Source organism: Octopus bimaculoides, chromosome 14, assembly GCF_046866305.1.
Source record: "Octopus bimaculoides isolate indiv1 chromosome 14, ASM4686630v1, whole genome shotgun sequence".
Taxonomy (NCBI): domain Eukaryota; kingdom Metazoa; phylum Mollusca; class Cephalopoda; order Octopoda; family Octopodidae; genus Octopus; species Octopus bimaculoides.
Genome location: NC_142941.1, coordinates 4004374 through 4021875, shown reverse-complemented (window position 1 = coordinate 4021875; position 17502 = coordinate 4004374). Strand labels below are relative to the sequence as shown.

At 37.3% G+C, this 17502-nt stretch overlaps 1 protein-coding gene and 1 long non-coding RNA gene across 3 annotated transcripts in view; one reads left to right on the top strand and one right to left on the bottom strand.

The window, feature by feature from the left end:
- LOC106870054 (uncharacterized) overlaps positions 1-13084 on the top strand; it is a 20121-nt gene extending 7037 nt beyond the window's left edge. Inside the window, exons 1-2 of one of the 2 annotated variants that reach the window (XM_014916024.3) lie at positions 486-505; positions 4642-13084. In XM_014916024.3, coding sequence (XP_014771510.2) covers positions 6010-8376 — 2367 coding nt within the window. In that variant the 5' untranslated portion in view covers positions 486-505; positions 4642-6009 and the 3' untranslated portion in view covers positions 8377-13084. Of the gene's footprint in view, positions 1-485; positions 506-4641 lie in introns of those variants that run through there. The other variant, XM_052972955.2, reaches the window with a different exon arrangement.
- Positions 13081-16692, bottom strand: LOC128249416 (uncharacterized). Its single transcript, XR_008265525.2, has 2 exons — positions 14138-16692; positions 13081-13525 (listed from the first exon to the last, which is right to left on the bottom strand). It is a non-coding gene; the product is annotated as an uncharacterized LOC128249416 (long non-coding RNA).
- Between the last annotated feature and the right edge of the window lie 810 nt (positions 16693-17502).

Below are 17502 nucleotides of genomic sequence, written 5' to 3'. Positions count from 1 at the left end.
CAACAACAACAAGACTATGCATTTTAGCCGTTGCAACAACAACAACAGCAACAGCCATGTTGCATGATCTTCTCCTTTTGCAACAATGACAACAACAACAAAACTATGCACTTTATCTTCTGCAATAATAAAAACAACAACAACAACATGGATTTCATTAGCTGCAGCCACAGCAATAACAACATTGCATTGTCAGGTGCAGTTATGAAATAACAACAACAGCAACTTGCATTTTGTTCATTTCACAAATATACAAGGAATTAACTGCAACAAGAACACCCACCAACACCAGCACCAACAGCAATATGTCCGGTTTTGTTGACCGTATTTTTGCTGCAACTGTCAGCTTGTAGTTCTTCCATCGAAGCAGCCAGCAATGTTTGTCTGTTGTGACCAGTGGTTTTGGACGGGATGCAAAAGGCCATGGGCGCTGTCCCTTCTTTCCCCAGACCCAACCAAAATAACAACAACAAGGGGACTGTCTCTATGGTCATTCCACTTGCTGGTAATATTTGTTAACATGGCTATATTATACACTCTGGCGAAACAGGAACTCTGCAAAAGACAATACTTTATACATTATATATATGTGTGTGTATATATATATATATATATACACATATATATATGTATATATATGTATGTGTGTATGTATATATATATATATATATATATATATATATATATATGTGTGTGTATAAATATATATGTATATATAAATATATACATATATATATGTATACATATATATCTATATCTATATATGTATATATATATGTTTGTGTGTGTGTGTGTGTGTATATGTATATATATTATAGACCTGCTGACATTTTATGGTTTATATATTCCTCATGGAGTAACTTCATTTGACTGAATCTTGTCGATTTCAGTTGCATCGATACCCTACATTACACTTCTCTGTATTGTATTGCTATGTAGTCTGATAGTCATGTCTGTTAGAGGAGCTTTCTGTGATAACCACACTCTATTCCTCTCCCTCTCTCTTTTTCTCTCACTTCCTCTCTCTCTCTCTCTCTCTCCTTCTCTTTCAGCCTGGGTAACCATTTACCTCTTCTGCAGCAAGACACCTGTTTCTGCCTCTCTGTCACATCCTAACCTTTCATCATCTGACACAAGATACCCCCCTCCTTTCTCAAAATTCCTTGTCTTGTAAGTTACTTGGTGACCCTACCAGTGCTGATGCCACTTAAAAAGCATCCAGTCGACACCATCACTGTCCCCTATGTAACATCATTGTGTCACATCTGTATTTTGTAGTTATTAACCTATGTAAAATCTTTGTTACATCTCTTGTATGATGTAGTTGCTTACCTATGTAACATTGCTGTATCACGTCTTTTGTATTATGTTGTTATTAATCTATGTAACATCTGTGTGTTACATCCCTTGTGTCACGTACTTGCTGACCTATCTAACACCTACACTGTCACATCTCTTCTGTCATGCACTTCTTAACCCATCACATAACACCCAATCACATTATCTATGGTACAACACGAAGACACAAAATTTATAGTACAACACCTAGTCAATCTATGGAACAACATTTACACAAAAAATCTATGGAACAACACCTTGGCACAAAAATAAACTGCATCTTGTATCAATGAAGGAGCCCCTGCACATTTACTTAACTTACTAGAAATATCAACTAAATTTCCTCAACTTCCACTCTACCATCTTAAAAAAAAAGTAGGGAGGTATTGACTTACAATACACAATAAGATGGGATGGTCACAAAATGGAGCATCCATACTGCATCATGTTTAAAATAACCCTGTATTGACCTAACTTTTGTAAAACTCTCTTGGGTACTTTTGAGATATTATCAATGAGTGTGAGGCCAATGCTGTTGCCTCTTTCTTTCCAGCATAATGCTCCTTAAGTAACTAACACAGTTGTCTCCCCATATCTGCCAGGGAAAGTGAAAGTAGCAAGCCATTGGTAAATGCTGAAAGTGTGTGTGTGTGGGGGGGAGGAATTTGCTTTGCAACCCTGGGGTTTGGGGTTCAGTTTAACTGTACACCACCTTGGGTAAGTGCCTTATGCTCTGGCCCTGGGTTAACAAATGTCAGCTAAGGTCTTGTGAGGGGATTTAGCAAAAGAAAACTGTGTGGAAGCTTGTTATGTGTGTGTGTGTGTGGTGTTATTTATTTGCAATCATCTGTGAAAATATGTCAAGACAAGGATAAAATATTACCTTTTGAACAGGTGAGAATCTACCTCAACAAATGTTGTCTGATCCATGCAAGTATGGAAAAGTAGATGTTGAAATAATGATGATTGTATATCATCATCATCATCATTATCACTACCACCACCACCATTATCACCACTACCACCACCACCACCACTACCTCCTCCTCCACCACCACCACCACCATCATCATCATCATCATCAACATCATCATTATCATCACTACTACTACTACCACTGTTAATTCTGCAGTTCTGTATTTCAGAGATGAGGAATTATTTACATTCTTTACATTTGACGGATATTTGTCCTCGTCTTGTTTGTTGTTAACACAACACATTTGCACTTTGTCATTCATGCACACTGACATTGCACATCCAATGGAGCACATTAGCTTTATTTCTTTCTAGTCTTTGTAATTCCTCTACACTTAGGACTCATGTCTCACTTCCATCTATCATTTCAGTTTCTACACAAGCATCATACAGTCTACTTTTCAATCTAAGAGAGAGGCCTTTTGTTAGCAACAGTTTATTGCACCCTGTTCATACTTTGTCCCCTATACTTACAAAGCATCCACCCTGTTTGCCAATTAGACTATGGAGGTAACTGACACTATCTCTTAGAAAGCGCTTTCTAGGCATTCAAGGGTATCTATTGCCCATGCGTCCTAAGCGTTTATTGCTTCTAAGCATCAACCAAGTACGAAATCCACTTTCTCAGTTGATCTTCCTGCTATTCCATTGCATTTCTTGGATTTCCAAAGCTTGCACTTCATACATTGTACAGAACTACTTTTCCATTTCTCAAACACAAACGTCTCCCTGATAATAATACTTCAATTTTTTGTTGAATCAACTTTGAAGCCCTTCGATTCCAGGTTTTGCTCCCACACCTGGAACCCCTGGGACATTCTTTTCTAATTCTGCTCCAGGTTCAGCTATATGAACAAAGTAATCAGCATGTACCAGTTCCTATGGTTATCCAGTTTTAAACTCCTTTATTATGGTCTGGAGGACTAAAAGAACTAAGAACCAAACCCTGGTGGACCTCTACCTACACAATGAATTTCTGACAGTACTTGTCGCTAACACTCACCTGACTGGCAACATCACTGTATGTAGCTTGAACAACTCTCACAAACCCTTTGTCTACCCTTAGTTTCCTCAGATGTTTCCAAGATGGCAGAGCAAGGGAACCTATCAAAGGCTTTCTCCATGTCAACAAATGCCAAGTGCAGCATTTTATTTTTGGTTAAATGCTTCTCCCTGGCATGAAAACCAAACTGCATCTTACCTAGGTTAGCTCTCTTCCTAATTAGTTGGGCATTAATTGTTCCTGCAACTTTCAAGACCTGGTCCTGCAACTTGATATCTCTGAAATTAATTCTCTCTAAGGTGTCTCCTTTACTGTTGTAACAGTTACCCTCTTTTACTCTTTTTCTTGTTTCAGTCTTTTGACTGCGGCCATGCTGGAGCACCGCCTTTAGTTGAGCAAATCAATCCCAGGACTTATTCTTTGTAAGCCTAGTACTTATTCTATCGGTCTCTTTTGCCGAACCGCTAAGTTACGGGGACGTAAACACACCAGCATCAGTTGTCAAGTGATGTTGGGGGACAAACACACACACACACACACACACACACACACACACACACACACACACACACACACACACACATACTTTTCCATCAATGTTTTTGTACTTTTCTGAAATCTATCACTGTTCAATAGATCTTTAAGCTTCTCTGGCATTGGCCACATTCAAGTCGTGGGCAAAATAATATTATACACTACAGTAAAATTTAAAAGCTTTTGACATAGAAAATTGAAGTTGTAGTAACTGAAATCAGAGATAGAGAGGTAGCAATACTGTAATACTATGAACTGAAGGTAGAGAAGGTGAATTATTAGAAATAATTGTATAGGAGGGAATGTAGTAACAACAGCAGACAATGAGAGGAGAAGGGAGAGGTATTCTATATATGGCATTCTGACCAAGTAATCAACAAGTAATTAATATTATGAGATATAATATAAGGCTTTGAACTGGTAAAATCATGAAGCACACCAGGCAAAATTCTTGGCAGTATTTTATCCATCTTTATGTTCTGAGTTCAAATTCCATCAAGGTTGACTTTGTGTTTCATCCTTTCAGGGTTCATAAAATAAGTACCAGTTGTACACTGGGGTTGATCGAATTAACTTACCCCTCCTCTCAGTATTACTGGCCTTATGCCAAAATTTGAAATCAATATTTTGAGAAATAATGTAAACAGAATGACAAATGGAAAATCAATCTGTGTTTGTGTGTGTATAAACATGTATGTTCATATAAACCTCTGTGTGTGTGTGTGTGCATTTTGAAATGTGCAGTTTGGTATTTGACACTTTTTGACTAATTTTTCTTCTATTCATTCCAGGAGGATCTGAAGAAATTCAAAAATATTTCAAGTTGGAGGAGGAGAAAACTGTCCCAGGAAGATTAGAAAACAAGACAAAATAACAAAATGTATCTCTCCGAGCAGAATGCTGGAATATTGCATTTGATTGGCTAGTCACAGTACAATGCAACATTTGATTGGCTAATTCCAGTATACCATAGCATTTGATTGGCTGGTCATAACAACATATATATATAACTTTTGATTGGCTAATCCAAGAAAAGAAAAAAAAAGTAATAATGACATTAGTTTAAAAGAAGCATATTTTTGTAATCCAATTGAATTTAGGAGGCTTTTACCAAAAATACAGAAGACAAACCTTAAATTTCTCTACAGATATATATATATATATATATATATATATGTGTGTGTGTGTGTATAAATATACGTATTTATATGGAGACCTAGTAATTAGGAAGAATGGCAAGCCAAAAGACTTAGTATTTTGAAGACCTGAAGAATTATCTTACTAATCTTTCTTCTTTAAACAACCTTGAAGTCTGATTGAGTGCATACCAACAGCTGCCAGATGCGCATGTACCCACTGGTGAGATTTGCTGCCATTTCAAAATACAGCACTGTGAGTCTACTGAGGAATTGTAGAAGTTTGGTTTGTAACGGACGAAATGTCAACAGAGAAATAAGATATTTGTGAAACATGTCAGGTGTGTTCTGACTGGAACTGACTGGTCCAAACCGGTTTGATAGTTTTTGTTTTTTTTTTGCGTTATTTTTTTGAAATCTACAAAATTAATAACAGAAAATATTTAAGATATTCACAAGAAATATCTATTCTTCAGTAGAAGTTTCTGGAATAACTTTTAAGAAAATTACAAAAAGATATTTTAAAACTGGAGAAATTGAGTGACAATGGAGTAAACCCATGTGAGAAAGGCTTATTTTTGTTGTAGTTACATATATACATACATATCTATTACATATATATATATATATATATATACATGCATGTGCGTGTATGTATATATATTTATATATATATATATATATATTTGGAAAGAAACAAAAATGATTTTAAGACCATTCTTACATTTTATGGAATGTGACTTTGTTAAAGAAATTCTTTGGAATTATATTTTCAGTATATCATAATTCTTTGGTTGTGCTGAGAAAAGAAAGAGAAAAAATAGAGAGAGAGCGAGAGAGAAGAGAAAAAAAAAACAAAGAAGAACAGTTTTGAAAAAACAGAAACGTAATTAAATGTGAAGACATAGAAATTATTATATGAAAAAAATAGTCAATTAAGGAAACAAACAAATGAACGAATAACGAAGAAACGCTGTTTGAAGAAGGCCATTTGGTGAAGGATCATTTGACATCGGCATTACCATGTTTTCTGTGCATTCCCTGTATGGTAACATGGGAAATGACTTCAACCTGGAATTCAGCATTGATAGCAGCCGTTTGATATGTGATCAGCCTGTCTTCCCCCAGAATGAACTTTACCACCAGCAGCTGCAGCAAACGAGCAACTACTGCAGCGGTGGCAGCAGCGGCGCCGTGAAACCGAAGGAAGAAAAATCGGTGTTTCCCATCGCGAATGATAGCTACACGATCAACCATAGCCTCACTGGTAAAAGCCTCGTTACCAACGACAGCCATCATAATGAGAAGCCGAGCAAAAGCAGCAACAGTGCCGGCAACAACAACATCAACAACAACAGCCACCACCACCACCACCACAACAACAACAACAACAATAATGTCAATCATGTTAACCACATTGCTGTCAGCTCTACCACCACCACCACTGCTAATGTTACAACTACAACTGCAGCTACTACAAATAGTTCTGCTATTACTACTACTACTACTATTACTTCTTCTATTTCTACTACTTCTACTACTACTACTACTACTACCACTATTTCTAGTGACTGTGTCGATGGTATGGGTTTAGGCCCAGACGACAGTAAGGACAGAAGCTGTTTTCTGAACGTTGGTAATAATATCAATGAGGATTCGTTGTGTGATGAGGCCAGCCTGAATGGCCTCGGTGCAGTCAGGGAGAGCTGGTTGGACAAGGATAACCACTTAAACAACAACAATCACCTGAACTGTAACAATAATATCACTAACAGCTGGATAGGTTGTGATTTAAAAGAGAGAATAGCAATGGGCTGGATGAGTGGTAGTGTGAGTAGCAGTGATAGTATTGGTGGTGGTGGTGGTGGTGGTGGTCAGACAGTCGTGAAAACCGAAAGGACAGACTCGAAAGCCTTCAAGTGCCATCTCTGCCGTAAAGCATTCTCGCGACGTGCCAATCTGCGTAACCACGAGCGTGCGCACTGGAACGGCAAACAGCACTCGTGTCTTCATTGTGGCAAGCTCTTCTCACACCGTGCACACCTAGTCATACACGAGCGAACACACACTGGAGAGAAGCCATTCCTTTGCCCTGTGTGTCCGAAGCATTTTGCACAGAAGGTGCACCTTCAGAATCATGCGAGGACACATACGGGCGAGAAACCTTACCGTTGCCGATACTGTACGAAAGCATTTGCTCAGAGGGACCACTTAAACAACCACGAACGTATCCATACCGGGGAGAAGCCATTTACGTGTTTGAGGTGTTCAAAATCATTTACCCAACGTGGACACTTGAAGAACCACCAAAGAACGCACACAGGGGAGGCACCCTACAAGTGCAGCTTGTGTTCAAAGGCGTTTGCACAGCGATCACACCTGAACAACCACGAGCGCACACATAACGGTGGCGCTCACAGTCATCATAGTAACATAAGCAACAGCAGCAATAGTAATGACAGTTGCAGTGATGGACGATCGCACATGAATGATTCCGAACATCTCCACAACAACAACAACAACACCACCAACTCTCCCGTTTCGATGTATAACCGATGCTGCAGTGCATCCAGTTGCACTTGCAGTTGTGGTGTGTGTGAGAGGTGTCGTGGTGTGCAGTTAGGGATTAAAGTTGAGGAGGACAGCAATGATGGAATAGCAGAGTGCAGTAGCAGATGCGACTGCAGCAACAGCAGTGGCAACTGCAGCAGCACGAGCTGTACCAGCAGCAACAGCTGCGCCAGCAACAGCTGCAGCAGCAGCAACAACAGTTGCACCAGCAACAGCTGCAGCAGCAACAGCAGTTGTACAAGCAACAGCTGTGCTAGTAACAGCTGTAGTTGCCCCAGTTGTCAGGAGCAACCACACCACAATCACCACCTGAACAGTAACAACAACAACAACAACAACAGCCACAATCATCACCTCCATCACAATCATCATCATCAATGCAGTAACCACAGCTCGGGACAGCATCATCATCACCACCACCATCACCACCACCACCACCACAAGCATCACTTGCATAACCTCACGCAGAACTCGCTGACGTCGTTGCAGCTAGTCTCGCCCTCCACGTCGCTCTCGACGCCGCTGCTGTCGTCATCGTTGTCGTCATCGTTGCCGTCGATGTGTGGAGTGACAGACGGAGGGGGAGGGCTGATGGGGTTCGGCGCCGACGTCTGCAAGAAAGAATTCGGTTTCCAGTCATCAGACAACCTGTTCCCTAAGAAACAGGAAGCAATCCTTCCCACCGACATGAAGATGTTGACCTACGACATCTGTAAGAAGGTCCTCTCCCAGAAAACTACCCTGAAGAAGTGCAAACACACGAGCACGGGGGAGGTGCTTTACAGTGCCCTAAATCTCCTCTCTGGGTATAATCACTAATGTGACATGGGGCTGGGACAACCCTGTAAACAGCCAATGTCACACCCTGACACACCATGACACAACACTACATTACACTGTGTCCCATGACACAACATCCCATGCTGCCCCACAACTCACCACCTTTGGGCAAATGAAAGTACCTCAGTGTGGTGACTCAACCTGCTAAAAATAGCAGTAGATCCTTCCCTCAAATCACACTCATTTTATAAAAAGAAAACAACAAAAAAAAAAGCAGAGGAAGGAAGGACATATTGACTGATGTAGTCCTAGATAGACTGTTAAAAAAAGAAATGACAAAGAATGTTGTGGTTGAAAGGTTTCTGATCATAGTTTTGCTGGATCCAGGGTCACCTTGGGTTAAACAATAACAACAACAACAGCAGCACACCGCAGGTACAGTGTAGGGTCGTGCATCGATTAGTTACGACTGCTGATGCTGGAGTATGGACAGTTTATGGTGACACACGGGTGTGGGGGTGGTGGGTGCAGTGTGGGGTGTGGTGGAGGTGGTGGTGGGTGAGGTGGGGTGACTGACAGACACAGGAACATGAACTAGGAAAGAAAACAAGAATTTTTACAAAAACTGCAAATAAAGGGAAAAAAAATTGAAAAACGATGATGATGATAATAATAATAATAATAATAATAATAATGAGGACGATGATTCCTTAGTGTGGCACAAAGCCAACAACAATGAGATTACTATTATAAATAATAATAATATTAATAATAATCACAGTAATAATAATGTTAATAATCATAGTGATGATGATGATGATGATGATCTTCACAACACAACAGCAAGCATAATAATAATAGTAATAATAATAATAATGATTGTGATGATGACAATGTTGTTAATGTTGATGATGATGATGATGATGATGACGACGACGGCGATGACGGTGATGATGATGATGCAAATTTCTGTCTCGAAGAACGAGGGCAGTTCTGTATAGTGACAACCAGTATATTACTGGTATATATTTAATCAATGCCAACCAACCCCATCCTCTCTCCACTCTACCATCAACCTCTTCTCCCCACCTGCAACATCCATCTCCTCTCCCCACTCCTCAGTGATATTCTCGCTCTCCATACATATATATATATATATATATATATATTTATGTATGCAAAAATAAATATATATATTTATGTATATGTACATATATATATATATATATATATATATATATATATATATATATATATATATATATGTATATATATAAAGACCATATATATACATATATAAATATATATATATATATATATATATATATATATATATATATATATATATATATAAAGACCAAGTTTGATTTGTCAGGATTTGAACTGTTGTCACTTGTGCAACCATACAACTGAAATTCAGACACTCTGGCAAACCATCCAATCCACCACATCACCATCAATCTACACCAACACAAGGACACTCACAGCAGCAGTATAACTAGTAGTCATAACTGTAGAAGTAGTAGCAGTAGTAGTAATAATAATAATAATAATATTACTAATAATGATAATAATAAAAAGATGGGCTACAGCAAATATTCTGCTTGATACCACAGATTTGCTTGTCAGTTGTTTGACCTTAACCAGTTGAGCATGTCCCTTAGTGGATGACGATATGTGCATCTCTGATCATGAGCAGAAGTAGTGGGGGAACATAATAGCCATGTGTTGAGAGGAATTCTTTGGGGTTTGAATAATTCACCTCTGGAAATATAGGTGTTTCTTTCAACATCCTTAAACAGCCCTTATTGAAGGACCGTTTGAGTGGGATGGGGTACTGAACCCGAAGAAAATTCTAACTGGACCCCACCTGTAAGGTCATGCGCTGTTTATCTTGATATAAAATCACCTTGTTATGCACATATGGTTGTGATGCATGTGCCTGGTGTACCCTTATCAGACGGGTAGTCATGATGGGTATAATGGGCTGCTCTCTCACTCAATAATAATAATAATAATAATAATAATAATAATAGTGATAGTAATGATGTGGTGCAGGCATAGGTGGGTAGTTAAGAAGTTCCCTTTGTAGCCACATGGTTTCAGGTTCAGTTACATTATGTGGTACCATAAGATTTTAAAGTGCCCTTCTGTAGCCCCAGGCCAACCAAAATCTTGTGAGTGGATTTGCTTGATAGAAGCTATCTAAAGCCCATTGTTTTTTGTATGTATATGAATATATAGAAATATGTGTAGGTGCAGGAGTGGCTGTGTAGTAAGTAGCTTGCTTCCCAACCCCAACCACGTGATTCTGAGTTCATTCCCACTTTGTGGTACCTTGAGCAAGTGTCTTCTACTATAGCCTCGGGCCGACCAAAGCCTTCTGAGTGGATGTGGTAGATGGAAACTGAAAGAAGCATGTCGTATATATATATATATATATATATATATATATATATATATATATATATATATATATATTTGTGTGTGTGCCTGTGTTTGCCCTCCCACCCCACCATCGCTTGACAACCAGGCAGAATGTATACATATATATTATATATATGTGATGGTGTATATATATATATATATAAGTATGTACACACACCATCCTAATGGTTCTACCAGGTCACAAAACTAATAATAATGATAATAATTCTCTCTTTATTAGCCTCAAGGGCTGCAAAAACGTTTAGGACAGCACAAAAACAAAGCTGAAACGATAATCAGGTCATTTTCTTTATTTACCACAAGGGCAACAGAAATCATAACACTAAAACAATTTGAGGAGTTGAGAGGATCATGTGGTTGGTGCTTATGATGATGGTGGTGTTGGTGATGGTAGCTGAGATGATGGTGTTGGTGACAGTGGTGTTGATGGTGGTGAGAGGAGAAGCAGGAGGAACAAGAAAGACAAGTAATGCTTGTAGAAAGACCAGCAGAAAAGGTCAAGAGGTCACAGAAATATTCTGTGGATACTGGAGAAATAGGTTGTGATTTTCTTTGGACACTAATCACAAGTAGTTTGTGACTTATGATATATATATATATACATATATACATAAACTTGGCATGACTATATATTTATATACACCTCACACAAACAAACACATACACACACACGCGCATATATTTGTATACAGGCTGTATGACCATGTTATGTGTAAATATGTGGGTAGGTCAGGTGGGGTTCAGCAATGATAAATGCATACACACACACATGCATGTTCACATATACACATACTGCATTTACACACATATACACACGCATATGTTCATAGATACATATATACATATACTTATATATGCTCAAACATACATACATAGACGTGTGTGTATCTACACATATCCTTCTATCTATCTATCTGTCTGTCTATATATATATATATATATATATATATATATACTACAAGTGTATACTCAAATATATGTATATATAAATAATTATATATGTATATACATATTTCTATACAAGTATGCACAGATACATACAATATATGTATAGATATGTGGGTATATATATATATATATAAACCACATTAAATAGCTGACCAGTATATATATATATGTGTGTAATATATTATACATGTGCGTACATACATATATGTGTGTGTATGTATGTATATATGTAAGAATGCATGTATATAATACTCATTTGAAGCTGGCAAGAATGCTGTTTTATCGATGTTAATATCATGGTGAACATGCATCAACTCCTTCACATCTGTGTTTGTATATTTATATATGCATACATGTAAGCAAATGGTCATACCTACATCCATATATATATATATGTATATACACCATCATATCTATATGATATATATATATGTATAGATATATCTATATATCTATCTATGTATGTATGTGTATATATATTGTATGTATATTATATATATATATATATGTATGTATGTATATATAGATATATTTATGTGTGTGTGTGTTTGTATATATATATGTATATATAGATATATTTATATATGTGTGTGTATATATAGATATATTTATATGTGTGTGTGTATATATAGATATATTTGTATGTGTGTATATATATATATATGGGTGTATTTACATATACATGTGTACCATGTGTCCCATAAGTCTGTCAGGTTTCAATTACAGATCAATGCTAAATACTGCCTTATTTATGGGACACTCTATTTACACACAAGCACAGAGACATTCATATGACATAAAAACACACACACTACTACTACTACTATTGTGAAGAGGTATTGACTACTTTGGTCCTGGACAAATATATCATTTGTTTATATATATGCATACATATGTACATACAAAGCTACATGTTTACATACATACATAAATACATGCATATATATACAGTTATCTAAACATATATATATATATAGACATACAGATAAACACACATACACATAAGTACATGTATACATACATACATACATACATATATATATATATATATATATATATATATATATATGTATGTATATATGTTTGTATGCATGTATATACACACATATATATGCTGCAATTGTATTACTGTATATTTGTATATGTGAAATGAATATATATATGTATGTATGTATGTATATATATATATCTATATATATTTGTATATTTTAATTGAAGCCCTGTCTGAAATGAAATAAATATTATTGCCTACAATGTGGCACCTGGGATATCTAGGACCCTGTATTAGCTGATGCAACACTGATTCTTATAATAATAATAATAATGATAATAATAACAATAACAATATTGATGATGTTGTTGATTTCTTTATTTCATTTATTGTATTTTTTCTTTATATATTTTTTCTTTTTATTTGTAATAATAATAATAATTATTTCTAAATTTTGGCACAAGGCCAGCAGTTTTGAGGGGTCAGTTAACCCATCCCTAGTGTTCAACTGGTACTTATTTCATTGGCTCTGGAAAGATGAACGGCAAAGTCAACCTTGGCTGCATTTGAACTCAGAGCGTGAAGACAGATGTAATGCTGTTAAGCCTCTTGTTGAAGATACTAACAATTCTACTAGTTCACTACCCTTAATAATAATGATAAGCAACCATACTCTGGGATATGCCAATACACACAGATAGAGAAATTAAGGCCAATAGGCCAGATATAGTTGTCAGAGATCATGAAGAAAAACAATGCTTTCTCATTGATGTACCAATACCAACTGATGACAACGTTTCCCTAAAAGAAATGGAGAAACTTTGAAATTACAAAGACCTGGAAATAGAGGTAATTCGAATGTGGAATCTAAAAACAGAAACAATTCCTATCATAGTAGGGGCCTTAGGTATAATAAAAAAATATTCAGACAAATACATAACAAAAACACCAGGACTAACAAATATATATAACATACAGAAAATAACACTACTAGACATTGCACACATTTTACATTAAACACTTTCAATACAGTAACCATAAGAGCACCACAGCACATATCCAAGGCACACAGAGCTGCGCTCGGTAGTGAAGTGAAAGCACGTGATAAAAATAAGACTACTGAATAATAATGACACTTTCTATTATAGGCACAAGGCCTGAAATTTTGTGGGAGGAGACTAATCAAGTAGATAGACCCCAGGGCTTGACTGTTACATAATTTATGGACCCTGAAATGATGAAACGTAAAGTTGAACTCGGAATGTTAAGTCAAAAGAAATTTTTTAATTTATAGATCAGTGAATAGTTGTCACTTTGAAAACAAAGTTGACCTTGGCGGAATTTTGAACTTAGAATATGGTGACAGACGAAATGCCCTAAGCATTTTGCAGGAATAATAGTAACTAGATGTACCTGCCATGACCTGTTGGGTTACAACCATTCCAAGTTGAAAATGTTGATGCGCAGCGGGAAAGGAAAAAAGTACTGTTTTGAACCTCATTCAACAAAATTCTTAAATAATACAGTTCTCTTGGCTTTGGTCTGACAACAAAAAGCACAACCGAGTGTTTCTCCTTTGAAAATGTTCAAATGAATGACCGTCAATTTTTTATTCCTTGCTTTCTTCTTTGTTCCAAGTGAAATTACATGGGGACTTCAGCAGAAAGTAATGTTTTTGCAAAGTCATCATGGATGAACAATGAAAAGAATTCTGTCAATGTTGTTCTCATATGTCACTCATTGACAGCCATATATATATATATATATCCTCATAGTTTCTGAGCAATATTCTTTGTTCATCCTGGTAAATGAATTTGCAGTCTCACTATTACAGGTGCTCTTTCGTGAATTGAAAATCCTAAAATGGATGCAACTGCTTCAGATGGTCCAATGTAACTAAGCCATTAGTTATTGACTAATTTCATTGTCATTGTTTATTTCAACAGCAGCTTGGTCATTTCCCTTCCGAGTGTACTTGATGACGTACTTAATTGACCTCACTGAAGCAACACTTTCAACATTGAAGTAGCACTATAACGTACTTCCCATTTGTCGTTAGTTTTTCCATTCTCGATTCATCTTCTCCCATTGCAACAGATCTTCGTCTATAAAGAGATAATCTGGGGGGGGGGGTTATTTTTTTCTGCTTTTTGATTAAAATGATAAAGATTAATATTTTATTTTAAATAAAATTAGAAATGTTCCCCTTTAAGAAAAAAAAAAATATCAAGTACCTGTGATACAAAAATATCTCATAAGAAATATAGGGAGAATTTCTATCTTTCAAATTTACTGCACTTGCAAAGTAAAAAGGATGGACGGCGGGAGCTGAGACAACTCCTTGAAGTGTCGACATTTTGCAACTTGATTTTTTTTTTTTTTTCTTAAAGGGGGAAATGACTATTTTATTTGTAATCTTTATCATCTTAATCAAATGGCAGGAAAACAGACAAACTTTGAGTTTTAGTATAATACAGATAACAATTTAGTATAATATAGATAATGATAATCATTAACAGTACCCATGGAGATTCCATGACCAATTTTATGTCTTCCATAAACATTTCCCCTACTTGACAATAACATCCTGTCCTTTCCTTTATGATTCTTAGATTAATTTCTTGGAAAATCTTCTCTTATTCTCTTTGGTCATATTTTCCCATTCTAACCCGTTTCCTCATTCTGGCTTGTGCAAGATATCCTTACCTCTTACCTATCATCATCATTAATATTTCGCCTCCTTTCTTCATTACTAATTCTCATTCTTTCCCCGTTTAGCTTCATCTTCATCGTTCATCATACGACATCTTCTAACTTTATTTCTTGCATTAATCTCATTTTTTCTTCCTCCTTTCTCTTCTCTTTTCGTTCCTAATTCCTGTCTCTTTTCCTTTGCCTCTACCCCTATCTTTTCCTCTATCTTCTCTGCTTCTCTCGATTCAGTTCTTACTGTTGTGCTCTCTGATCCATTGTCCACCATAACACACCAAACACCATTTCAGTAATAAATTTGCTTGACAAGCACATGATATTACAAAGTCAGTAACACCCATATCCAGTAGATAAGGTTACATATCTTTTACGAAGAAAGTTTAGAACATAGTTGGAAAAACTCCATATCTATGTGCACACACATACACATACTCACACACGTTTGAATACTAATGGCAGCTGCACATCTACACATCCCCCCCCCCACTCTCTCACACGGCCTATTATTGTGTGTGTGTGTGTGTGCTAGTAGCTTTTGTGTGGCTTTGTCTATTGCACACACACACATTTACCAACCCCCTTCCACAGCACAACTGATACTTTACACCACAGGAAACAGTTGTTAGCACTTTAATGAAATAAATAACAATAATAATGTAAAAGGAGGTATTTAGCCTCTGCACCCCCCTCTCTACACCTGCTCATCCTTTCCACAAAAGTTGACAACAAATCAGGGGTCAGTGTCAATAGCAATTTCTCTACCTGTGACCCTTTTATTCCTTTCTCCCACAAACTGCTTGTCAATGGCCAGGTGTGTCATGCACCAGTTCTGCTCATCTCTTTACCTAGTTCTCATTCATTAAAACCAATCACATACTTCTAAATGTTCTACACCTGTCAGTCAGTGGTGATCACGTCCTACCTCATGTTGAGATGGGGCTTTCTTCAACTTCTCTTTCAAGGGTATAAAAGAATTTCTCTTCATGTTCTGTTTTATAGTAAAAAGAACGAACTTCCCTTTGATCTTCCTTAGACAAAAGAAATACTCTTAATTTTCATGGAATACTTTTCCCACATTTAAAAAAATTTTGATCCATGTCCAAAACATCTTTTTGGCTAGCAATACTAGCAAAACTGAGTCATTTAATTCCATTGACCCTGAAAGGATGAAAGGCAAAGTCAACCTCTGCAGCATTTGAACTCACAATGTAAAGACAGATAAAATACTCTGAGTATTTCATCTTGCCAGCTAATGATCCTGCCAGCTAATGATCCTGCCAGCTAATGATCCTGCCAGCTAATGATCCTGCCAGCTAATGATCCTGCCAGCTAATGATCCTGCCAGCTAATGATCCTGCCAGCTAATGATCCTGCCAGCTAATGATCCTGCCAGCTAATGATCCTGCCAGCTAATGATCCTGCCAGCTAATGATCCTGCCAGCTAATGATCCTGCCAGCTAATGATCCTGCCAGCTAATGATCCTGCCAGCTAATGATCCTGCCAGCTAATGATCCTGCCAGCTAATGATCCTGCCAGCTAATGATCCTGCCAGCTAATGATCCTGCCAGCTAATGATCCTGCCAGCTAATGATCCTGCCAGCTAATGATCCTGCCAGCTAATGATCCTGCCAGCTAATGATCCTGCCAGCTAATGATCCTGCCAGCTAATGATCCTGCCAGCTAATGATCCTGCCAGCTAATGATCCTGCCAGCTAATGATCCTGCCAGCTAATGATCCTGCCAGCTAATGATCCTGCCAGCTAATGATCCTGCCAGCTAATGATCCTGCCAGCTAATGATCCTGCCAGCTAATGATCCTGCCAGCTAATGATCCTGCCAGCTAATGATCCTGCCAGCTAATGATCCTGCCAGCTAATGATCCTGCCAGCTAATGATCCTGCCAGCTAATGATCCTGCCAGCTAATGATCCTGCCAGCTAATGATCCTGCCAGCTAATGATCCTGCCAGCTAATGATCCTGCCAGCTAATGATCCTGCCAGCTAATGATCCTGCCAGCTAATGATCCTGCCAGCTAATGATCCTGCCAGCTAGCCACCTTTTGCAA